We start from the raw sequence: 25,516 nt of genomic DNA on the forward strand, positions 1-25,516 counted from the left end.
TGTTCTTTTGTCTTAGACACATCCCTTCAATCAAAGCCAAAGCAAGCCAAAAAACTCCATCCAGCCAAGATGCCCACTTTGCTTTACTGAATGAAAGACAGCTCTCAGGGCTTGCTCTGTCCTGCTGTGGTCTGGCTTCACCTTTGGAGGCCCAGGAGAGCACTGGGCAAGAGGGCAGGACATCTACTGGCTGGGGATCATGCTCCACCAACCCGCCCCCCACCCCACCCCACCCAGGCATTTTTTGAAATGGAAACGCTCCCTTTTTTTGTCCACAAAAGGAAGGAAGAGGAAAGAAAACTAAGTTGAGATTCCGGGGACAGAACAGACCATGAAGGAAACTGTGTTTGTCTAGCGAGCCTCTTCCAGCAGGCTCCGTTCCAGGTTGTTAAAAAAAGCAGCTGGGCCTTATTTGGTCTTCGGCAAAGCCCTGTCTCTTTAAGTTTGTGCTGGGGAGTCCTCGGGGGCAGCCAACTTTTAATCGTGCACACATGGGTTTTTGGAACTCGCCCTGTGCTTTGCCAACAAGCACATGCCCTGTTTTCTTTTCTTTGAGAAGAGAAATTCTGAAATCTAGGCTGGTAGAGGATGGTCCTGTTACCGGGGTTCTAAGCATAGGTACATAGCAGCCACTCTGGGAACAAGATTAATTTCCTGTGTCTTGAGGTCTGAAGGATTTTCTAGGAAAATTACTATTTGCCAGGGCCTCCGTGAGGGGAGGGGATAGATTTCTGGGTAGTTTCTCCATGTGAACTGCTCACACATCTTGGCTCATGCATCTCAACTACTGGGTCCACCTGAATGGGAGCAACACTGGCAAATGGCCAGCGAGGAGACAGAAGAAAGGATAGAGTTTCCTGCCCTGGGTGATGAGGACAGAATCTGTTTTGTAAAGAGACCAGAAGAAAATTCCCCCAAGAAAGCTGATGGGGGGAGTGGACAAAACACTATTATATACCAGACAATTAAATGTAGGGGGTGAGGGGAGCTCTAAGCCACTTGAGATGCCATCCATACATAATAACATTCAGCATTAAAATGAAAATATGCAGTTCCAGTGACTTTCAAATTGGGCAACAAACAATATGATTTTCCCCCTCCCTCCCCCAGTGATTCAAAAATACGATATTTTTCCCTTTCACCCTCCTCCATCCATAATTGCCAGTTGATTGTTCTCAATGTTCTTCATAAACCCACGCCTCAGCATCAGCCACTGGCGCCAATTTATACAAGAATTTAGCTTTGGTCTGCGTTGCGGCTGCTTTGAACTGGGTTACCAGGAAAACCCACTTTAAGCTGGAGTCTTGTTGCTGTTGAGGCTCCCTCCAGACTTTGAGACTTGCCTTGGAGACTTGGGTCATGGTGGGTAAGAATAGGGGGTAGCCAGGGAGGAGATGAGGGACCTTTCACTCCGGGGCTGGATAGCCCCAAGGAAGGACCCTTACAGCTACTCTTCCGTGAAGGATGATGCAGGACTTTCATCATCTGACATCGGGGCGAACTGAAATAAGAAGCAGAATTCCTTTCGTTCAGCATCCTTTCCATTGCTGACGAGGCACCAACTTTGTTGGCTGCCCTGTGGCTGTGGTGAGTGAGCAAAAGACCCAGTCCCTTGGCCTCAAGGAGGTGACGCTGCAGCAAAGAGGCCTCAGAGAAGCACTGAGCTGCGTGCTGTAAAGGATTTCCCCAGGTAGAAGGAATGAGGGAATAAAGTGGAGAGCGGGGGTCCAACAGGGCTGTCTGAGCTAAATGATGTTGAGGGGTTAATCAAGGGGGCAGAGCAGAGCAGACAGAGGAAATAGCAAGTGCAAAGGCCCTGAAGCAGCTGAGTGAGTGAGGGGAGAGGATGGGGGTGGGCAGGGGAGGGTGGCTTGCAGGGCCTGCTTAGCTTTGGGAAAGAGGCTGTGAGCAGAGGAGGCATGTGCCCTGACTTATGGTCACAGTGACTTCAGCCACTATGGGACTAACAGACTGGGGGTGGAGGGGTCATTGAAGGTGGGAGTCAGAGGCTCAGGGCAGAGGCAACAGCAGGGGTGTAGGTGGACAATGATGGTGGACTAGAATCTGTCCTGCAGGAGTCCTTGGAGACAGGGCTACAGCAGGACATCAAGAGGCCCTATCAGCCTCCCTGGTGGCGCAAAGGGTTAAGCAGAGCACTATGAAGCTATCCGCAGCCTCTGCAGCACGAGTTCCATCACCAGCCGGGGGGCTGACCTACATGACGCACCAGACCTCTCCTGTCTCACCCGCTTCTCCCTCAGCAGTGTATTTCAGTAGATCTGTCTGTTCTGTTCCCCACTCTGTCTCTGGTGAATCCTCTCACCCCCTACACCTCTGGCCTGTACCCCAGTTCTTAAATGCATACATAAATCAATCTTAAAAAAGAGAGGCCCTATCACCCCCATCTTCTAGTTGAGGAAACCAAGGCCCAGGTAATCCCTGGGTGACCCTCAATACCACACCAGTTATCCTGACACTCTGGGAAGTGAAGCTGGAAAGTCTCAGCTTCAGTAAGAACTTAGGAGCCAGAAGAGAGATGATGGCTTATGTCCCAGCACCTTCTCTCTCCTGGACTGTTTGGGGAGTTGCATGCCACTCTTGAACCCATAAGGTCAGAGCAAGTAAAAGATGGGGGTGAGGCAGAGGGAGCAGCAATGTTTCTGTCTAAGGTCCAGAGTCAGGCCATAGGGCCTCCATCCCTTCTTGGCTATGAGGCCTTGAACCAGGGATGTAACATCTCTATGCCTTAGTTTCCTCACCTGAAAATGGAAATTGTAAAGGTATTTATGCAACCTAATGGGATTACTGTAGAGGTTCAAAAGACTATCCCTGCGAGTACTTAGTATACAGCCATCAGACTGGAAGGGCTTGTCTCCCCCACCAGATAACGATGTCACTCTGGGGACCTGTGAGGAGTGTCTGTCTCCCCCATCAGACTGGAAGGGGCTGTCTCATCCACCAGGCACTTAGTACATTCTCCTAGTATGTTTTCAGAAGAATATTTTGCTAACAGGTGTGATTTTTCTAAAACCCAGATTTCTGTAATCAGATGCAGAAATGCTGAGTTAGACACAGGTTAATTTTCTTTAAATAAAGTGAGACTTCTCAGGCCTTTAATACAGTGAGTGGCATACCTCAAGTAGAAGTCACATCCTCACCGTGGCCCGCAAGGCCTTTCATGGCTGACCTGCGGCAATACCTCCTTGGACTCATCCCCTCCCCTGGGTTCCTACATCTCCTTAAGCATACTAGGTGTGCTCCTGCCCCAAGGCCTTTGCTCTCGCTGCTCCTGCTGCTGGAGAGTCACAGTACTTGCTCCCTTACTTCCTCAAGTGTTGACTACAACATCATGCTTTGCTGAGGTCTAATATAGCTTCTCTGTTACCTGTTGTCCCTTATCACTTGTTTTTTATTTCTCCCCAGCATAACCTGTCTCTTGTGTCTCTTACTAAAATGTCCATTCTATGAGGACATAAATTTTTTTCTGTTTGGTTCACGGTGGTGACCAACCAGGACTCAAACATGGCCTCTGTAAATATTTCTCGAAGGAGTGAGCAGTGATGAGAAATGCTTCTGGAACCAGACAATCTGGGTTCCAATACTGTTATGTTAACCATGACTACACAGACCCTCTGCCCCACTTCCTCATGGGGCCATGAGGGTACAACAAGCATGGGCCCCCTGCACCATTAGCTCTTCATAATAATTTATCCCACCCAGGGCCGGGACTCACCGAGCACTTGATGTTCATGTGGGAATACAGCATGGACGCAATCTCACTCTGCCCTGCGTCCAAGGCCACCATCAAAGCGGTGCTCCCGTCCTGCAAAGCATCCACTGCTATGACAACAGCCCTGGCAGCGCTCCCGCCCTGCCCCGGGATGCACCTGGATGGGGACTCACATGATCAGTGAGCGAGATGTTGCAACTGGGTACGGCCAGCAGCAGCCCTGTGATCTCCTTGTGGCCGTGTTCACAGGCGCACATGAGGGCAGTGGAGCCGTCATCATCCTGTACATTGACGTCTGCCTCACAGGCCAGCAGCGCTTTGACCACGTCCACCCGCCCGTGGCTGACTGCCAGCATCAGGGCTGTCTGCCCTGCCTGGGCAGAGTAAGAAACAGGATTACAGACCATGCACGCCCCAAGGCATGGCACCCCTGGTTTTGGGGGCTCCTGAGCACTGATACAGATGGCACCCTAACTCATTCTCTGCACCTCAAATCGTCCCTTCCATCACCAGGCCGTTGCACTTACTGGTTCCTGCCCTCCCCATCTCCATATCTCTAAAGTCTCAGTTTCAGGATCTTTCCCTCAGGAAGGTCTATTTGCCTACCCACTCCCATGAACACCTAAAGCGGGTTCCTAACTCAAAGGCGGAAACGTGTAAAAATTTATCAAGCTAAGATTTAGACACTCTTCTGGATGTCAGTTAAATCTCATTAAAAATTAAATCAATATTGGTCCTCCCCCATGGCGCAGTGGGTTGAGCGCAGTGCTGTGAAGCTGTCCACAGCCTCTATAGTGTGGGTTCGATTTCTGGCCGGCCACGGAGAAACCTCTCCTGTCTTGCCCACTGCTCCCCTCAGCAGTGTTTTCAGTCTGTCTGCCTGTTCTGCTCCTCCCTCTCTCTCTGGTGAATTCTCTCACCTTCCCACGCTTCTGGCCTGTACCCCAGTTCTTGTATAAATAAAAAAAAAATTAAATTGGGGCCTCCCTGGTGGCGTAAGAGTTAAGACGCAACCTATGAAGCATCTGTAGCCACTGTAGCACGAGTTTGATTCCTGGCCAGCCAGGGAGGCAACCCACATGGCACAGCAGACCTCTCCTGACTCGCCCCGCTGCTCCCCTCAGCAGTGTACGTCGGTCAATCTGCCTGTTCTGTTCCCCACTCTGTCTCTGGTGAATCTTCTCACCCCCCACACACACCTCTGGCCTGTACCCCACTCTTGTATGCATAAATAAATAAATCTTAAAAAAAATTAAATCAATGTTTATCAATGGATGAATGGGTAAACACCATGGTATTATCCAGACCACAGAATACTATTCAGCTTTAAAAAGAAATGTAGGGAGCCTTCCTGGTGGCACAAGCATCAGCACTATGAAGCTGTCCTCAGCCACGTAGCACGAGCTTGATCCCCGGCCAGGGAGGTGACCCATATGGTGCAGCAGACCCCTCCTGACTCGCCTGCTGCTCCCCTCAGCAGTGTATTTCAGTCTGCCTGCCTGTTCTGTTCCCCACTCTGTCTCTGGCGAATCCTCCTGCACCTCTGGCCTGTACCCCAGTTCTTGTATGCATAAATAAATAAATCTTAAAAAAAAAATGTAGCGCTGATGTTCACTGCTATGTGAGGAACCCTGAGGCTGTGCTCAGTGACACATAGACATAGAAAGCACAGGCTATAGCCACACTACCTTCACAGGGCGGCCTTCTGAGAGATACATCGGTGGGTGACTTCATTGCTATGTGCCTTTGACCATGTGCAAACACTGTACAATCAGGATGGTAGAGCCAGCTGCACACCAGGCTAGAGGTGTGGCCTGGTGGGCCCACCATCGCCTATGCAGCCTGCTGCTGACTGAAATGTCACTAAATGACACATGACTGTATGTGATGTTACTTGTATGAAATACCCTGGATAGGTAAACCTATAGGAACAGAAAGCAGACTGGTGGCTTCCAGGAGTTGGGGGAAGGCATAAGGGGGAGTGACTGTTAATGGGTACAGGTTTCTTTTAGGGTGATGGGGACATTATGGAAACAGATGGAGGTGATGGCTGTGCAACACTGTGAATCTACTAAATGCCACTGAACTGGGTACTTGAAAAAGGCTAATTTTATGTAAACTTCATCTCAATTTTAAAAAATGTAAACCACTACAATTTTATTTTTAAATTAAAAGTAATGAAAGCAACATAAAAGCAATCAGGGCCCGTTCCTATGATGTGCCACTGCAGCTCCCTGCTTTTCATTATGGAATTCAGGCTGTTGCAAGTCCCTCCCCAAACTGCTGTCCCCACCAGGTCCTGGTTGTCCTGCTTTTCTGGATATCCTTCTACACTCCTGTCAACTTCCTAGTCTCTCAGCTTCTGCTCCCCAACACACAGTCAAAGGGAGATTTCATATCAGAAAGCAGGCCATGCTGTTGCCCTCCTGAAATGCCACTGGAGTTTCCTGGAGCCCCTGAGTCCAAACCCATTCCCAGCTCTCATGCTCACAGTTCCTGAAGCTCCTGGCTGGCTAGTGACAACTGACCATCATTTGAGTCTGCAGTGTCCAATTGCTGCTCAACAAATTACCAAGCAGAATGTGCAACAGTGTTGGATTAAGAAACTCCCACAGCAACTCCCTACCCTGCCTTTTCCACCAGAAGGGCCTACGTCAGAAGCAGCCATGCAGGTCAATAACAGGGACTCTGGAGGTGACCACCTGGGTTCAAATCCTCTCCTCTAGTTTGACTTTGAGGAAATGACTGCCTCTCTGAATCTCTGAGTATGAACCTCACTTTCCCCATCTGTGGGATGGGGATGCTTCCCCTGGGCATGGAACAAGACAACATTTGGGCTTGGTGCACAGCCAGGACTTAATAAGCAGGAGGGGAAGCCTGCTCTGTAGTGTTGGGGGCCTGTACCTGGCTGGCTTTGGCATTGACATCTCCAAGTCGGAAGAGCTGTAGGACAGTCTCAATGTCATCCTGGGTTCTCAGGGTGGCCAGGGCGGTGAGCATGATGGGGCTGTAGCCAGCACGGTTTTGCTTGTCCACCTGGCAGACACCTGCAGGGGGAGGCGGGAGCAGGTGACATGAGCCCTCCGGCCCCACAGATACCAGCAGATCTGCCACAAAGCTGTGTGTGTGTGGCGGGCACACTGAGGACTGGGCATCTCCTCCACTCTACCCCACTGACTTCCAGGCCTCCCCTCTCCTCCATTAGTCCAGGTATGCTCTTGTTCCTCCCTTTTCTGACTGAGAACCCCATTCTACTCCAGGGTCTTCATCTCCATTGCGGCACCACAGGAGATGGGGGGCTCCTAAAGATGGAGACTGCCTCCTCTATCAGACTGGCATCCCCCGACAATGGCACCCACATTTAGGGCTGGCAGTCAGAGCTCTGTCTCCCCATTAACCTGGGAGAGCAAATTCCTTTCTGCTTCCTCTCGGAATATGGACTCTACCTCCTCCATCAGACTGGGAGAGCAGTGTCTCCCCTGTCAGGCTCTGGCAGTGGCATTTCCCCCATTAGACTAGGAAGAGAGCAATGTCTTCTCCATCAGCCCATCAGCCCAGGTGATAGCTGGCAGCCTTGCTCAGGCCCCTGGTTCTGCCCGAGCTCACCGCTGTCCAGCAGCTGCCGCACCACAGGGAAGTTGGCGTGAGACACGGAGTAGTGCAGCGCCGTGTTGCCATTACTGTCGGCGATGTTGACCACGTAGTCCAGCAGCCGCACCGACATGGCCCTGAACGTGACAAGGTGGCGCCGCACGAGTTCGGGGTGGGCGTCGCTGCGGCAGGCCAGGCGCAGCCACTCCTGTAGCACTGTAGTGTAGGCCACTTTCTGGACGCAGGCAGGGGAGGAGAGGGGTGTGAGCGGGCAGTGGGATGCCCCCTCCCAGACAATGGCCCAAGAGGGCAGTGTGGACACCCCTGTTCTGAACCAGACCCTTAAAGGGGAAGTGTGGGCACCCCACCCCAGAGGACTCTCCTGGAGCAAAGTGCAGTATCCCCACAAAGGGAAATAGACATTGGAATCCCAGATATGCCCCCAGAGGGGGTGAGCATGTCCCTCCTGAGTATGACCTTCAAAGGCAAGTTCAGACACCATAAGGGGAAAGATAGCAGCCCCTTCCCTCAAGCCCCCTATAGAGCAAAAATCAAGGCCAGGTTTTCGGGCAGGTGATTATCTTCTAGCATCTCTCTAAGGTCCAAGATTTAAGTACTGCCCACCCCCAAATTCCCAGTTTGGATCCTCAGGTCCCCACAAGGCAGGCAAGGGACACACTATGGGTGAGGAGAAACCACTGTGAAGGTGGAGGGGAAGGAGTATCCCCCAGGCCCAGGGCCCTTCCATACCAGCTCCCTCTCAGTAAGAGCGTTGGGATTGTCCAGGTACTTTTCCAGGGACAGGCAAGCTGAGACAAGGTCTGGGCTTAGCTCCATCCTGCCGGGGACACACAAGTGGGAAGTTTATCATGGAAGCACCCACCTCAGCCTCCTGGGTGACCCCATTCCCACATCCAAAAGGGACGTTGGAGATGCTCTCCACCATAGCATTCACCGGTCCTGCCAGGGTTCATCTGAATGGTAAAGCCTCAGATTCCCTTCATCAGAGACATATCTTTACATTGTACCCAAAGAGGCAGATATAGGAAAACACAAGACCCAAGAGAAAGTGGATCCGAATTTATTCCAAGTGGCCCAAGAGCAGATTTTTCATCAAGAAATAAAAGGGATATAAATAGGGTGGACAGGGGGGACAAATGTCCCAAAGAAGATGGGGAGCTTAAGGACAAACTGCCTGGCTCCCAAATCTTAACTCCAACAGCCCTGATTTCCCTCATTAAGGCCTTTATCAAAGACTCTAGACCTTCAGATGTCCTGAATGAGATAGTGTTTGTTCACTAATTCAGACTAAGGTGCGCATGACTGATGGGAGGTTCCCTCAGAAGGTTTGAATGGTGGGAGTTGAGGCAGACATTCACATCTCTGCCTGAATTCCTTTTGCCCAGAAAACTGACCGGATCTCCTCCTCTGCATTTGATGCCGATGCTCCCTCAGTTGTGGACACCTGCTTTGACTCCGGAGATAGTTGGCACTCCTGCTGGCTGGTCTTGGCCACTGTTGTCCCAGAAGGCCTGAGGGGGACTTCAGCCACACTTGAAACCCTGTCTTCTGGCTCTGGGGCCTCATTCTCTGTGCTCTCGTTGTCTGAGAAGTTCTCTGCTGTGCTGGAGTCCTCAGAAGAGGACTCATATCTGGGAGGAAGTAATGGTTGGGAGAGGGAGATGCTGCAGTTGGGATGGGTCGGGGTGGGGAAGGGGCAACGGGCTCTGAGTACTTAACCTGTTAAATGGGGATAATGGCACTATGGACTTCACAGGGCTGGAGGGATGTGGTTTATGGCGCCTGGGCACAGTGAACGCCATCTGTTCTGGGTGGGAGGCAAGTGAGGATGTTGCTTTTCACCTTCTATATTTCAATAACTCTTACCCTGTGCCCCTTAAATAGTTATTACTATTCACACTCTTGTCCCACAATGCTTCTTGTACCTTTGGACAAAGTCTAGGCTTCCGGACTTGGCATTCAAGGCCCAAACTGTCCCTGATATTTGTTCCTCTTGCCTCTAGTTTCTCATCTCTGAGCGTTTATCTAGGATGTGCCCTCCACCAGGAGAGCCTCCCTACACCCAGTTTTTCCCCTTGCTAGCACCTGTTTGTCCTGCAGCTCATGTCCCCTCCTTTAGTAATGTCCCTGGGGTCATCAACACCTCTTAGTCACTCACTGCCTGACCACCTTCATCACTGCTCTGACCTCACTGTGTTGTAACCAGAACTACCCACCAAAGTCCATCATCCAACCGGGATGGGAGCTCGAGCAGGACAGGGAGCTGTCTGGTACATTCTGAGGGGTTCTGCAGTAGTGACAGCACAGGCTCTGAAGCCAGTTCCCCAAGGCAGACCCAGGGTTGCTGTGAGCTCTAGCAAGGCACACAGACTCACTGTACCTTGTTTCCTCATCTGTTTACTGTTCTTTGGTTAAATGAATGATTCAAAGCGAGGGGTTTAGAAGAGGTCCTTGGTATGTTCTTGGGCACAAATAAATCAAGGAACAAACAGGAGGGCCAATGTTAAGGAAAGGGCGGGGAGCATGAGAAGGGGGCTCCTCTTACCCGCCATTGACCCCCACGAACTGGAGGCTCCTCCTGCGGACTGCAGGGTCTGCGGGCTCCTCTTTCCTCTTCATGATGGACCGCACCCCTGTCTGGGGCCTGCATGCTGGGAGGCATGGAGTTATTAGGGTCTCCCAGAGCCAGACCCCACACCCAGGCCTCTGGGTGCCCCTGCCCTCTCAGCAGCTACCACTCACCTGTACCCCCTGTCACTTCCAACTCGCATGAGGCTGCTTGCCTAGTGGGCTCCCTGTTGGTGGCATCACTGGTGGGCAACTGCCCTACGTTCTTTTCTGGCTGAGCCGACGAGGATGCTGTAGACTCTGGGGTTGATGAGGCCAACTCTACAGGAGACTGCGGGAAACCTGGAGGGGTAAGAAAAGAGGCAGGTGCTGTGGATAATAACAGAAAAATAGTTGGTTCTTGGCATGGGGGGGTGGGGTGGGGGTTGTGTGTCACATACCCTGACTATGTGTTCCAAAGACTAAGTCTTGCATTCCTCCATCCAATCTTCCCAGCCCAAGAAAACATCAGATTGTCACAAATGAGGAAACTGTGGCACAGATGGTTGCCATAGGTCACCCAGTAAGTGAGTAGCAGAATGGTTCAAACTGTGCTTTTTTTGCCTGCCCCACAGCTAGTCAGGGACAGGGAGGACCCTGCGAACCCACCATCCCAGCTTGTGACACCCCTCCAATGTCAAACCTTGTCTGGAAATGAGTGGTTGAAAGATCATGGTCACCATGTTTCCCAGGAAAGAGCTGTGTGACCTCAGGCAAGTGATATAACCTCTCTATGCCTCAGGCAAGTGTCATTTCCAACTGGCCGGTGGGTGGACAGACTAAAGACAGTAACTGGGGGAAAGGGCTGAGAACAATGCGGGCTCAAGGAGCATCTGTTAATTCAAGAGAATTGTCAATCTATATTTAAATGAGACTTAATATCATGACTTTTTAAAACAAAAACAAGACCTTTAACAAAAGGGCTATGTTCTGCATATCATTTTGTATCCGGCTTCCGTACTTAACATTAAGCAGATGTTGCTTTAATAATCAGGAAAAAGAAACAATTAGAGCAAATGGAAAATGAATATGAAAACCCCGCCTGGGTACAGTTTCAGATTTGGGAAGATGGAAAAGTTCTGGAGGTGATGGTGGTGACAGCTGCACGGCAGTGTGGATATGTCGGTGCCTCTGAACTGGACACTGAAACATGGTGAAATGGTTGAACTTTATGTTACCTATATTTTAACACAGTTGAGGGGGGGAACCCCACCCATTTTATTCTGAGGACAAAGTGTCTTCCTGGTACCAGGCCCTGAGGGTACCCACTGCCCACTGGGGTCTCTGGGGAACCCTGATCACTAGCCTGGAGCCAGGCACGGGAGGCTAACACTACTCTGAACGGCTGCCCATGCCTGGTAAAGCACTCAGATGCCTCCAGGCCACATGTGGCTCCTGTGTCACCACTTCCCCAGGAAGTCCCCTTCCTGCCACTGGCCATGGGCTCTGAATACCAATTATTTTTAATTCCTTGAATGGTTAAATTATTATTTTTTAAATGCACAGCAACTGCTTCCTCGAGTCCATAGGCAACACTCAACTTTAGTTAACAGGGAGTAAATACTCAGTGCAGATAAAGAACCTAGAACAAAAGAGACACATGGTATCTGACAGCACACTAGTCCACGGTGGGGCCAGCTCAGGCTTGAGTTCTCCTGGGGCACCAAGAGCAAACGCTGGGTTTCCGTGTGAATCTCCTGTTTTTTTTTTTTTTTAAACCTTGTCAATAAATTCACCAAACCAACCCACCAACTGACACCCAAACCCTGTGTGACTAAGTGGAATGTGTCAGGAGGCAAAGGGGCCAGTTCCCATTCTTCATGTCTGTCCCAAATGCAGGGCCCCTGATTTGAAAACCTGGGAGGGATCCTAGGTTTCAGCACCAAAAACAAGCAAACAATCCAACCCCTCCCGCATAAAAACAAAACAATAGAATCCTGGAGAAAAAACACCCAGATGTGTGAAAAACCAGGGGAAGCAACATTATGCTAATAAGGCATTTATAAAAGGATAAAAATCGGCATGATTCCACTTAAATGAGGTCCCCAGAGGAGTCAGAAATGGAATGGTGGCTGCCAGGGGCTGGAGAGGGGAGGGGGGATTGGTGTTGATGGAGAGTTTCAGTTGGGGAACATGGGAAAGTGCTGCGGATGGCTGCACAGCAGCGTGAATGTGCTTAATGCCACTGAGCAAGAGTTAAAAATGGCCATAATGGTAAGTTTGATATTATATGTATTTTAGTGCAATTTTCAAAAAGAAATAAAGTAAATAACATTGAGACCCATTGTGCCTCAAGGGAAAGGCCTTGCCTCTAAAGGCTTGTATGGCCCCTCCCAGCCTGAAGAGTTCAGGTTAGACACTGAAACGCTGAAATAGCAGTGATAATATTTATTATTGCTATTCCACTGGAAAATGGGGTAAACAAATAGCAAAACTGAAGTCCATTAAGAGCTAAGACAATTTCACAGAAAAGAGCAGAGCTGGCCTACAAGACAGTACAACATATTCCATGGTCATGACCATTGAAACAGCAGGGCACTATTTCAGGAAGAAATGGGCCAAAGGAAGGGAGAAGGCTCTGGAAGGGGGACTTCCACAAATTAGTGGTGGAAGACAGAGGGGTTCCACAAATTAGTGGTGAAGAGTGGGCTCTATGGTGTGATATTGGGAAAAGCAGCTTATTCTACCCAACAAAAGTCAAGTTGGACCCTTACCTCATGCCTTACTGCACAAAATAGATCAGGAAGGATTAACGTGAAAGTACCACTTTATAGCTCAAGGAAGGAGGGGTAGCAGGAGACTGGAGGCCTCAGGAAGAGGAAAGATGCCTTTAAAAAATTCCTCAAAGCACAAACGATATATGAAAATATGAGATAATCTTACTTACACGTGAAGTTGAAAAAAAAAAAAAAACAAGCCAGCTCAGAGACAGAGAACAGATAGGTGGAGTCAGAGGTGGGGGTTGGGGAGATGGGTGCCAGGGATCTAAAGGTACAAACTTCCAGTTATAAGAGAAATCAATCTTATAATGTATTGACTGAAAAATTTTAAGATTGTACATTATAATCATGTAATGTACAGCATGCTGACCATAGTTATGAAAACTGTACTGTATATTTGAAAATTGCCAAGGGAGATCTTAAAAGTTCTCATCCCAAGAAAAATAACTGCAACCAGCTGTGAGGGAACGGACGCTAAGGAGGTTGCTGTGCTGATCACCTCAGCAGGCACATGTGCTGAGCCACAGCGCAGGGCTCCTGAAACTAAGGCAATGTTTCATGTTGTTACATCACAACACTTGAAATCAAATGTTTTAGGGCCTCCCTGGTGGCACAAGGGTGTAAGTCTCACACTTTGAAGCTATTGGCAGCCTCTGCAGCACGAGTTGAATCTCTGGCCAAGGAGCTACCCACATGGTGCAGCAGACCTCTCCTGTCTCGCCCGCTGCTTCCCTCAGCAGTGTATTTCAGTAGATCTGCCTATTCTGCTCCCCACTCTCTCTGGTGAATCCTCTCACCTCCCGCACCTCTGGCCTACACCCCAGCTCTTGTATGCATAAATAAAATAAATCTTAAAAAAAAAGAAGTCAGGGCATCCCCTGGAGGCACAGAGGTTGAGCACTGGGCTGCAAGGTTGCCTGCAGCCTCTGCAGTGCCGGTTCGATCCCCAGCCGCCAGCGAGGGTCCCACATGGTGTGACAGACCTCTCCTGCCATGCCTGCTGCTCCCCTCAGCAGTGTATTTCATCAGTCTGCCTTTTCTGTTCCCTGCTCTGGCTCTGGTGAATTCTCTCACCCTCCCGCGCTTCTGACTGTACCCAGTGCTTGTATAAATAAATAAATAAATCTTTAAAAAAATATATCAAACATTTGAAAAGAAAAACACTATATCCAGGGCCTCCTTATTGGCACAAGGATTTAAGAGGCAACCTATGAAGCTATCACAGCCACTGCAGCACGAGCTCAATCCCCGGCCAGGGAGCAACCCACATAGCGCAGCAGACCTCTCCTGACTTGCCCGCTGCTCCCCTCAGCAGTGTATTTCCATCGATCTGCCTGTTCTGTTCCCCATGGCACCTATGGCCTGTACCCCAGTTCTTGCATGCATAAACCTTAAAAAAAAAAAAAAAACACAGCTTAAAAAAAAAAAGAAAAATACTATATCCAATACGAAGATTCCTATTTGATTAGAAATGGGGGGAAATACTCACAATGCCAAAAATGGGCAAGAAGTTATCTTCTAGGACAGGAGTCAACACACTTTTTCTGTTAAGGGCCAGATAATAAATAATTTTGACTATGTGGGCCATAAGGTCTCAGTCACAAATAGTGCAAAAGTAGCCACAGATAGCAGGGAAGCGAATGGGCATGGCTGTATTCTACAAAAATGTGAATTTCCTGTAATTTTGCTCGTGTTGCAAAATGTTTTTCTTCTCATATTGTTCAACTGTGTAAAAACAGAAAAACCATTCTTAGCTTGAGGACCATATGAAAACAGGCAGCAGCCTGAATTTGGCCCACAGGCTATCATTTGTCAGTCCATTTCTGGAACTTGAGAAAATGGACAAAGATTACACATAAGTGATATACAGGGGAATCTGTTCAAAATACATAGTGGTACCCTAGCCCACCAGAAATCAAAGAAACGTAAATTAAAACAAGGGGACTGCATTTTGTACCAGCATCAAATGGACAAAAAATTATTAAGAGATAAAACTGTATATTGGTGGAATGTGGGCACCGTGGACCCAAGTGGGGTGTGGATAGGGAGAGGTTTTCAGAGAGGACCAGACAGAGCTTAGAGTGAAAGTGTGTCTCCTGTGACCCAGTGACCCCCCAGGAGGGGCTAGGTAAGGATACCGCAGCACTGTAGATGGCAGCCAGCAGCTGGAAATACCCAGCTGCCAGCCATGGGGTGAGGGGTGGGGATTGGTTAAGAAAAATGAACTCATACCTAGGGCAGCTGTTAAAAGTTATAAACCAGATTTATAAACATCAATGTGGAGAGTTCAAAAATAGTGTGTAGCAAGGAAAAAATAAAAAACAGAATGCGATTTTGTTTTTCTGAAACACAATACCATTTTAGGAAATTAAACACACAGAGGGCATTTTTTCAAGGACAACCAAATATCTAAGCAAGCATCTGGAAGGTGGATTGCAAGGAATGGTATTACATGGGGTGGGGTGTGTATGAATGGCATAGAATAGAGGTTGGCAAACAATGGTCTGTGGGCACTATTTTTAAATGGTTCTGACAAAGTTAAAAGACGTGTTCTATCTGGGACATATGAAAATTACATGAAATCGAAATTTCAGTGTTCACACAAAGTTCTATTGGCACATGGCCACACTTGTGTGAACTTAAGTATGAGAATCAGTATCAGACAATGCCCTGGTGGAAGTAAGGGCTGTTAAGCTGCTTTTGAAAATAAAACAGCAAATTCCGTCAGTTTTGTGTTGCCAGACTTGAAAACTACATACTCTTTTCTGCATTAAAAGATTCGGAAGGAAAGAGGCAAAAGTGTTGATAGCAGCTGACAGTGCTGGGCTCATGGGGATTTTATTTTCTGTTCTAGATTTTTCAGTACTTTCCAAACCTTCCACAAAGAATATGAATTGCTTTTATAGGGATATATTTTGAACAAGAGTAGAGGAAATTTCAAAGTCTTGGTGAGACCTCACAGGCACTTTTGCTGGCTATCACGTCTCTGGGTCATCTCTCTGTGGTACCTTTACCCGGGGCCCTATGTGGTGTGGTCTCCAAGCCTCCAGCTGGCCCCACCTACTTTTGCCAGGCTGAGGGGGAAGGTGGCCTCCCTCACTCCCAGGTGTAGTGAGTGAATTCTAATGCAGGGAAGTTGGGCGTCTCCCTACATCCTCCTCCAGGGAGCTCTCCCTGACTTACCCATTGGGCTGACAGTTCTTGTCCTATCTTTTTTCATTTCCATGCTGCTCATCCCAAGTCTGTAGCCCTGGGCACCCACCCCTGATGCGCAGGCTCCGCTAACCCTCAATTCTTCTACCTCCAACTATTCCAGTTCAAAATCTTAAAGACGCTTCTCACCTCAGGACCTTTGGCCCTGCTGTGTGCCCCCTCCAGTTACACACTTCTTACCACCTCTTTACCACTCTTCCCAGAGTTTCAGATCTGGCTGCCTCTTTCCTTACCCTTACTGTTCAAAAAACCATCACTTAACCCTTAAATACCTATTGCGTGCAGGAGCTACACTGGACTAGACATAAGCTGACACATTTAAGCCTCACACTTATTTAATGGCATTGGCTGCCAGGTTCCCTGATTTGCAAAGAGGCACAGAAAGGTTAAATATCTTGCTGAAAGCACAGAGGTAGGGAGCAGGGAAACCAGAATTTGAACCCAGGTGACCACCTCATTCACCCCCTGTCTGCTTTATTAGCTTTAGGCATGTAGTCTCTGAGATGCTATTTCTATAACCTATTTATCACAGTTGCTTGTTTATTTTGGGGGGCTTTTGTTCGTCTTGTTCACTGCTGCATCCCCATTATCTACAGGTCTAGCACAGAGCAGAAACATTTGCTGAGTGAGAAGGTATGAAATGAGTTAGTGCACCCCAGTTTTACCTGAGCAAGGCAGAGACTGGGGCGGCTATAGCAAGAGGGAGTTAAGTGACACACAGGAAGAACTTTCAGGACCTTGTGTGGCCTGCAGGCAGGAGGCCCCGGGCTGCCCCTGGAGGCATGTCTGGAATGGAGGCTGCCTCTCAGCGATCCAGAGCTTGGGCCGGGGTGGTGCCCCTGGCTGGGGGCCAGAGTCACAGGGCTGGGTGTTTGGGATGGATGCAGAACAGAGGGTGGTGCCCAGAGCTGGCCAGGAACAACATGGGGGAGGCAAGAAGACACAGTTGGGTGCAAGCCCTCAAGCTTGTACCCTTGGGTCCGTTGGTGGGGCTCTGGTCACTTGACCAGATTTTTTGGTACTTTCCCAACCTGGACCCACCTTTGGGCCCTATTGCAGGTTCATGCTGAGCTGGGTTTCCAACATGGCTTGGCCATTACCTGGTTGTATGGCACTGAGCAAGTGAAACTTCTTCCTCAGACTCAGTTTCCCTAACCATTAACTTGGAAATAATCATCAAAAGCAGTAAAAAGCACTGATTGAGTGTACTGTGTAACTAAGAGTCCTCAAGGTGGAGACCAACATTATCCCACTTCACAGATAGGGAAGCTGAGGCCCAGAGAAGTGAAGTCACTCACCCAGGGAAACACAGCACAAGAAGAAGAGTCTGAACCTAGGTCACCTGGCTGCACAGTCAACCCTCTTTAGGTCCTCTGTGGGTGAAACACTCAGCACGGGATCAGGCACCAGACTGGTGTTCATTTGACAAAGAACAGCTGTTATTATTATGAATCATACTGGTAGCTTCCCCCAGGGGCCTGAGGACAGTGGGGGTGGGCGGCAGCTGCCATTCTGCACACCCCACATCCCCTTTCCCAGCATGACGACTCAGCACTTCCTGCATGGTACACCCCCTTCCTCCCTCAAAGATCACAGGACTTGGGTGGGGCTTCCCTGCCTGCAGGATCCAGGACTAGGCAATGCGGGACATAAAGATTGACTCAGCGATGGGCATGTGACCCAAGCCAGTCAGTGAGGGTCACCACAGGATTTTTATTGATACTATTTGGGCTGAGATGCCCTCTCCGGTGAGCTACAGGAATAGAGGCTGGAGTGATGGGGCTACCTTCTACCTGCCCGAAAGAGAAGCCTCAGATAAAAAGAAAGTTAAATTCTTCATGATAGTGGAGCACCTGAATCCAGCTATGCATGAAGCTATCACTAAATGACTTGAACAATACATTTCCCTTCTGAGATGGGTTCCAGCCACTTACTAAACAGATAAACAGCGTTTTTTTTTTTTTCCCAGCAAACTGACAATCTTGGGGACCCTCTTCCAAATACCTGTTTTCTGAACACTTAAAATGTGCTAGACATGAGGCCACACACAGATACCAAATTTGTCTGCAAGATCCCTAGAGCAGCAAGTTGGTGACATAACTGATCCCTTTTTACAGATGAAGAAACAGAGGCCCCGAGGACTGGAGTGGTCCTCCTAGTGGAAGGCCAGGGGTAGGGCTGAGCCCTAACATTTTGAGGAAAAAAGACCCTTCACTGTCTTCCCCTGCCTGCCAGAGCTCACCTGTTGCTGCACTGCAGCCACGCTCCGTGATACTGATCTTCTTTACCAGGTGGATGTTGCCAGTGGACACGGTGGATGTTGGGAATGCCGTCTCCACTACTTCATGGCTTCGGAACACAGTAGGGCTTTCGGCCCCTCCTGATGTTGCTAGGGCCCGCAGCCCTGCCCCGTAGGACTCCAGATTCTGGGCCCGTTGTGCAGGGGCCCCAGCAGCTATGCTGGCTGCCACTTCTACCTCCCTCGGCCCCTCCACCACCCGGACAGTGTCCACTCGGACTGGGCCGTCTGGCGGTGGCCAAGCCTGGGGCTGCAGATTGGCCTGCTGGGCCTGAGCTGCTTGCAGCTCCTGGAGTGCTTTCTTGAGCTGGGTCTCCAGCACAGCAACCTTGGCAGCAAGGGCTGCCTCTCCATCAGGCATGCCCAAGTCCCGCTCACGGACCCAGGTGCCCACACTCCGGGTTTCAAGTGCCATCGGGTCCTCAGGGGGGTCAGGGAGGTCCAAGGAGAGCTCATTGCGGCCCCGAGCCCCAGAGGGGTGGCCCAGGAATTTTTGGCTCTTGAGCTGTACAGTGAGCTGCCTCTTCTCCTCCTGCAGCACCGACAGCTTCACCTGGAGCACAGGGATCAGCTTCACCTGTTCCTCCAGCTGCCGAAGCTTCCGTAGGGCACCTGCCATCTGCTCCCGAACGTGGGCCAGGTGCCCAGCGCTGGGCGGCACTGGTGTGGACAGTCCCGAACCCCGTGGTGTCGGAGGAGGCAGCCCTACACCCACCAGTGAGCTCGTTGAGCCTGCTGCGCTGGGGGTCAGGGACCCCAGGCTGGTGGGTGCCGCCGCCTGGTCCTCCAGGCGGCGACGAGCATCCAGTAGTGTGCGCTCCACACGCGGATTGAAGCCACCACCACGGGTCTCCAGGGCGCCATACTGTGGGTAGAAGCCACGGCCGCAGTAGGAGTAGGCAGAGTGGCGGCTGTCCCCACTGGCATTGGAGCATAGCGACTCGGTGGATGTCCACCAGGAGCCTGGGCCTCGGGGCAGTGAGCCCAGGCGGGGCCGACGCTGCACAGCCACACGCCGCAGTGTGTGGCCCTTCTCGATGTCATCCACGTACTTGAGGAAGTCCAGGTCGAGGCGGTAGCCATAGGGCGTCTCCACAGAGTAGGGAGGGTCGTGCTCCTTTGCAGGGAAGGCAGGTGGGGAGGCTGGGCCAGAGGTCCCTGGGGTGAGAAAAACACCAGCACCTCTGAACACTGCTGTCCCCTCTTTGGGACCATGGTGAATGCCCCCATGAGTCAAGGTTTGTCTGTCCAAGGGGTGGGAGCCCACTTGGCGCTCAACCCACTCAGACCCTCCCAGAACAGGGTTGTGCCTCCTCTCAAATTCCCCCAGGACAGGGCTCTGTCTCCCAGCTCAGACCAACCCACTTCCCCAAAGACTATCTCTCCCAAAAGGCCCAGGGTAAGGGTCCTGACTCTCCTTTTAGATCCTCCAGGAAAGAACCATGTTATCAGGGCTGTACCCTACCCCCTCACCTTCAGGTAGGGCCATATTCCCACCTCAGACCCCAAAGTAGGGCCCTGTCTCCTCCTCCAGCCCTCACAGGACAGGGCTGGAACCCCCTCACCCCCCAGACCACAGGGCAGGACCCTCTTCCCCTTGAGACACCTGACCTGGGAAGGGGGCTGGCACATGTAAAACTTGGGCCATCCTCTGGTCTGCAGACGCTCCTCAAGAGTCAGTTGGGGGGCTCAGAGTCAGACTGCCTGCAGCACAGGCAAGGCTTATCTGGGGAAAAGAGGGGATGGAGACCTGAATTAGGAGAGTGGCCATCCCACTTGCACAATTGTCCCACTCCCAAACTTCCTCCTGCCCTGGGTCCAGGACACTCTCATAGGCGCACAGGGGCTTGGCTACGGAAAGGGGTGGGGGTGGGGGTGCCTCTGCCTAGAACAAAGAAACCAAACCTCACAGTCTGCCTGCACATCTGTCCAGCCCCTGGACAGGCTCCAGCTGTTCCCACAACCCCGCCTCCACAAGGCCCCTGGGCTGGGGTGGGGGACAAGCTAGACAGACCCCTCCCTTCCTGCAATCCATTCCCTTCTCTCAGCTCAGGGGCTGGCTACAGGGTCAGATGGGGGCTGAGGTGGACAGGGGACTGGGGCACTAAAGGGGAGACAGCCTTCCTGCAAAGATCTGAGGAGAGACACAGGGATAAAAAACGAGATAACATTCAGGGGAGCAGACCTGAAAGCAGAGCTGGGTCAGGCCTAGTGGGGGTGGGGGAGCTAGGGAAAGTTGGGGAAGAGGCAGTGAGGAGCAAAGCCTTTCCCCTTTTTGGAAACAATTTTCTCTAAAAATAAACAGTTTCACTGCTGGGCTACATGAGAACTTCCTGCCCCCCCCCCCAGGACACGTCCGGCTTGGGGGCGCAGCAGGGATAGAAGGCTAGGGCGGTGGCCCGGGAAGTCATGGGGGTAGAGGGAGGAAGTATGAGGGGGTGCCTGGAGGCTGCAAAGGGGAGAGACAATCAGGGTCTCTCACTAGCTCCCCCTCAACCCTAGAGGCCAGTCAAGGCTCTTTTGTCCCCCCACACTCTGCCTCAGCTTGGTCAGTCCTTTCTGTTATCTGACCTCCAGCTGCCCTGCTGTAGCCCATCCTACCAATAGAAAAGACTCTTCTCAGCTTCTGGATGCCAGGGAAGCAGGCAGGCACCTGGGAGGATGGACCAGGTGGGGTACCTGCTGGGCATGAAGGCAGGACTGGGACTCCAGGCCAGCTGTGCTCTTCCTAGTCTCCAAGTCTCTTACGTCTCTTGCTTAGTCTCTCTGCATCTCTCCAGGTTTCTGTCTCTGTGTCTCTCCACTTCTCTCCCTGTTTATCCACGTCTCTGTCCTCAATTCTCTGTTTCTCAATACCTGCAACATATGGCAGGGACATGACTGAAAACAGAGGTGGGAGGTGGGGCAAATAATATTAACAACTACAATAATCATCCCAGCAATTCATTTGATTTTTAAGGCAACCACAACTGATGGGGCAGGGAGGTCATAGAAATCCTGGAACAAAGAATGGTACAGTGAGTTGCCCAAAATTACTGGAGGCGGAAGGGTCTCCGCCTGCATTTGAACTAAGCCTGGAAGACTGCCCCGCTCCACACGCCTCTGCCCATTTCTGGGACGGAAAGACTGAGGTCTGGGGGTTTCCAGTCATAGGTCCTCGGTATAAGCCGGTGACTCCAGGGGAGAAAGCAGGTGTGTGTGTGTGTGTGTGTGTGTGTGTGTGTGTAAGAGCTGACGGGGAGTGTCTGTGGCTGAGGCTTCTCTCCTGCGGGTCCGTGGAGGATGGGGGGGACAGGAGATGGCAGCGCTGGCGAGGAAGGACGCTCCCAGAGGCACCGGTGGGGACCCAAGGAAAGGGCGAGGGGAACAGGGGAAGGTCCTCCCTAAAGCTCCCCTTCCAAGCCCGCCTGGACGTCTTCTGCCCCTCTGCCCCTCTCCACCGCCCCAGAGTCCGGGCGGAGGCGGATCCCGCCCCGAGCGGGGAGGGCGGGGCCTGGGGGTCCTGGCTAATGGCAAACAGCTGCGGCTCCCCGCGCCCGCCCAGCCGCGAGGCCGAGGCCCAGCCCGGCCGGACGCCGGGCCGCCTTCCCGCCGCCGGGGCCTGGCCGCGGAGGAGCGCGAGGGGCATCAAGGGGGAGACAGAGAAGGACCGAGATGGTGGGAAGGGGCCGCGGGGTGGCGGTGCTGGGGCAGAGGGGCAGGGAGAGGCGGATACGTGCAGGAGGCGAGGGGGTAAGAGAGACAGGGTCAAAGACGGGGAGCAGGCGGGGACGCGAGGACCGAGACACTCAGCCCAGAAAGTTCGCATAGACGGTGGAGTGGAAGGAGCCGCTCGTCAAGACCAGCGGGGGCGCACCCGGGGCTGGGAGTGGGGGCCACCGGGGAAGCCCAACCAGACTCGAACCCCGGACTCGGCCCTGGGTCGTACTCGCCTCGCGCGCTCGGCCGTCGCCGTCCCCGCGTCCCGCAGCCCGGGCGTCCTCCGCGCGCCGCCGCCCGCTCGCCCGGCCCTCGGCGGCGGCCCCGCCCCGCCCCGCCCCGCCCCCTCCCGGGCACCCCGCCCCTCCCGCCCCGGCCGCGGGGGCGGGGGGCAGTGAAGACCAGGGGGGCGGGTGGGGACCGTTCAGGACATTCACCGGATGGCAGGTAGGGGTGTGTGTGCGCGCGCACGTGCGGGGGCCGGGCCTCGCGCCCCGGCACCCTGGGTCTCCGAGGCAGGGTCCCTCCAATACTGTCCTCCCCACCCGGCTGCAGCTGGGCCGCTGCAGGGGGTGAGGGGCGGGGCTGGCCGGGGCCCAGCGCTGGGAGGGCGCGGAGCTTGGGGCGCGATGGCGGGGCACCCCTCCCCCAGCCTGCCCAGCGCTGGAAGCAGCTCGGCGCCGGCTGGTACACGGTGGCGTGAGCAACACGGGGCGGAGAGCGGGGCTAGGTCAGCACGCGGCTACGCGGGCCAGGGCCAAGGCTCCACGGCCAGCCAGAGCTGGGCTCCAATCCCAGGCCAGCCGATCCTTAACTGCCGGGTGCCTCAGTTTTCCCATCTGTAAAACAGGGCCAGGAATGCTGCCTACAGAATAGCGCTGTTGAGAAGATTCATGAAGCTTGAAGCAGGGAGGGGCCTAATGGAGGTCCCTCAGGCAAAATAACCCACACACACAAAAAGCAAAAAAGGACCTTAATCTGGGCATTCTTCCTGGGAGTCATTTCGTACAGGGTTGGGAACTCAGCAACAGTTTGATAAATGTTACTATTATTCCTCCTGTGCATGAGACATTGTCCTTTGTGTGTTGCCTTCTCCACTAGAATGTCAGCCCCACAAGGGCAGGAATTTACATCTGTTGTCCCTGTTGTGTCCCTAGCATACAGATGGTTCTCAGTGTCTGCCCAAGGTCAGGGTGTGAGGATAGACTGTACATAGGACCAGCCCCCAGGGATCACACCACACAGGCTGCTTAGAAAAACCATTTTAAATAAAAAAAAGGTAAGAAGCATCAGTGCACATAGATAGGGACAGACAAGGGACAAGGGCCCAGCCCCACATGCAATGTGGTCACCCCATGTCCAAGTAGATAGTGGGGAGACTCCAGGAAGACACAAATAGCTGAAGCCAGTGTGCTGGTTCCTCTGGGTGTGGCTTCAGGCCCTACGGGCTCAGAGGTCTGCCTTCCGGAAACTTGCTCTGTTCAAGGAGTTCCTAAGGGAGAAATAAGGTGGGTCAACATGGGCAGAGCCTCCCTTCCAATTCCATAGTGTTCCCAGCCCTCTCCAGTCTCACTCCTCCTTCACCAAGTATCCTTCTAGGGTCTTCCTTGCTCCTTTCACATCCATTCTGATTTGGTCATGGATTCACAGATTCTCTCTTAGAATTCATCATCAGAGATACGAATCATGCCCATTTTATAGATATGGAAACCGAGACTCAGAAAGATGAAGTCGCTGGTCTGGGAATTGACCCACCAGGATCTGCTATGGCTGTTCAGTGCCTGCAACTGTGTACACATCTGCGCATTCTGTGTATGTGCTTGTGCAAAGCTGCAAGTGCAAGCGCTGATGTGTACGCACATAACTGCCGGAATCCTGTGCCTGTCTTTGCTTGCCTCCTCTTGCCCTCTCTGGGGGCTGGAGTCATGGTCAGGCACCTGAGGTTGGCTACAGCAGGTGCCAGCAGCTGGGGCAAGCGCTGAGTGAGCAGGGGCTGCAGCGCCTCTCGGAGGCGGGAGTAGTTGCGCTCCAGCTCACGGTGGTACTCCTTCTGGTCTGGCCCAATCAGAGCCTTGTTCTTCCGCAGTGCATCCTCACACCTGAGGGTTAGATGTAGGAGATGCTCAGGGGCTGGCACTCGGGAAAGAAAGCAGAATCAGAGGTGGGGAAATTCATAAGATGGGGTCAGGACATCTAAATAGGGGGTCAGATAGGTAGAGAAGACTTAATGGGAATGAGAAAGGCAGGAGATCCATAATGGAGATCAGGTGTAGTGAGAGGCTATATAGCGGGGGTGGGGTGGGAGAAGGCCAGGTTGCTAGACAGGTTTTACTAGGGGTCAGGTGGCAGACAGCCATAATGGGGGGGGGGGTCAAAGAAGCTGTGATAGGGGGATCAAGCCTACTTCTTGCAGAAGTCTTTGAAACAGAGCCGCAGCTTATTGTGATGCCTGAAGAGCTTGGGGTCTTCTGGAATCTCTGCCAAAAACACCTGGGCCACCTCCAGGGGACCCTATAGGATGACAGGGGCTCATGAGGGAATCTGCATGACTCCTGGGGCACCCTCAGACAGCCTGCATCCCCCACTGGCCATGCCTGGTTCACAGTGGGCCCCACAGAGCCCTGAAGAACCATCTGCAGCATCTTGGCATCAGGCGGGTCCTGCTCAGTGGCAAAGGCCAGCTCCCTCGTCTTCTTCTGCATGTCCTCAATAGCCACCTCCACTGGTGTCAGCACAGTCTGCAGGTAGGGAAGGGGGTCTAAGAGGCTGTGCAATAAACGCAGTGGAGGACTTATGCCTGCCTGGGTCTGGCAGGGTGGGGGTACTGGCTCAACTATCTTTGTCTGGCTCTGGGGACTTTGGTCTAGCTCTGTTCCAGCCTTGGGATGGCTGGGTCTGGGAGTAGAGAATTGAGCCTGGAGACTGGGGCCTGGGGTACCTGGGATACCATGATCCTGGAAATCATGAGGGCCTCACCCACCTCCTCCCGGTGGCACACACGGATGCGAGTCTTGATGTAGGGGAAAGCATGGTCCGTGCTGAGCAGCGTTTTGCGTTTGTGCTGCTCTGGTAGCTCCCCATGTGCGCGCCCATCGGGCGTGAAGGGCGTGCAGAACAGGAAGGTACGAAGCCCATAGTTGCGGTCAAAGTAGGTCACCCGGTCCTTGAGCTCATAGGTGTCAAAGTGCGGTTCCACATATGTGATCTGGATGTAGGCCTGGGGCACAGGGCTCCTATGTGAGGCTCCCACAGTCCCAACATGCATACACCCAGGTTTGCCAGCCTCCCCGCAGAGCCCTCCCTCCCTGATGAAGGAGATTTAAGTAAGTCTGGGGATTCCCAGGTTTCTCTTAGTCTGGATATTTGGGAATGCTTCAAGGGCTAGGATTTTGAATCCCAAAGAGAGATAAGCTTTGATATTTCCTGGAGAAATAGCATTTGAGGGTCCCGAGGAACTTCTCGGAGGATGGTCAGGAGTCCTTACCTTATGTGGGTCGAGCTTGCTCTTGTCCACAGGGTTTGAGTCTTTGACAATCTCAACCACATTCTCCCCAAATCGTTCTGTGTAGAACTCCTAGGAGACATGGGGCTGACTTGGGGTCACAAGGTGCAGGCCCCGTTCCATCCCAGGGCAAC

The 25,516-nt window shown here is 52.1% G+C and overlaps 2 protein-coding genes across 12 annotated transcripts in view; both read right to left on the minus strand.

Moving 5' to 3' along the window:
• Positions 1–228: 228 nt before the first annotated feature.
• KANK2 (KN motif and ankyrin repeat domains 2) lies at positions 229–22,162 on the minus strand. Of its 2 annotated transcripts, XM_037505827.2 has the most exons (13): positions 22,110–22,162; positions 20,861–21,037; positions 19,793–19,907; positions 18,125–19,339; positions 10,085–10,252; positions 9,888–9,993; positions 8,737–8,973; positions 8,072–8,159; positions 7,337–7,556; positions 6,635–6,777; positions 3,904–4,104; positions 3,734–3,823; positions 229–1,501 (listed from the first exon to the last, which is right to left on the minus strand). In XM_037505827.2, the coding sequence occupies exons 3-13, from the start codon at positions 19,827–19,829 to the stop codon at positions 1,448–1,450; spliced, it is 2,559 nt and encodes an 852-aa protein (XP_037361724.1). In that variant the 5' UTR covers positions 19,830–19,907; positions 20,861–21,037; positions 22,110–22,162; the 3' UTR covers positions 229–1,447. The 2 variants fall into 2 exon arrangements, with proteins under 2 accessions (XP_037361724.1, XP_037361725.1); XM_037505828.2 differs by lacking the exons at positions 20,861–21,037; positions 22,110–22,162 and adding an exon at positions 20,783–20,851.
• A 965-nt stretch (positions 22,163–23,127) lies between these two features.
• DOCK6 (dedicator of cytokinesis 6) overlaps positions 23,128–25,516 on the minus strand; it is a 40,548-nt gene continuing 38,159 nt past the window's right edge. For all 10 annotated transcript variants that reach the window (XM_037505839.1, XM_037505842.1, XM_054693285.1 and 7 more), the window contains 6 exons: positions 25,365–25,454; positions 24,861–25,097; positions 24,475–24,618; positions 24,285–24,391; positions 23,818–23,979; positions 23,128–23,372 (listed from right to left, as the gene is read on the minus strand). In XM_037505839.1, the coding sequence (XP_037361736.1) occupies positions 23,330–23,372; positions 23,818–23,979; positions 24,285–24,391; positions 24,475–24,618; positions 24,861–25,097; positions 25,365–25,454 (783 nt within the window). In that variant the 3' untranslated portion in view covers positions 23,128–23,329. The remainder of the gene's footprint in view (positions 23,373–23,817; positions 23,980–24,284; positions 24,392–24,474; positions 24,619–24,860; positions 25,098–25,364; positions 25,455–25,516) is intronic.

This window comes from Talpa occidentalis, unplaced genomic scaffold (assembly GCF_014898055.3).
Source record: "Talpa occidentalis isolate TD23 unplaced genomic scaffold, MPIMG_talOcc4v2.1 talOcc4.12, whole genome shotgun sequence".
Classification (NCBI taxonomy): domain Eukaryota; kingdom Metazoa; phylum Chordata; class Mammalia; order Eulipotyphla; family Talpidae; genus Talpa; species Talpa occidentalis.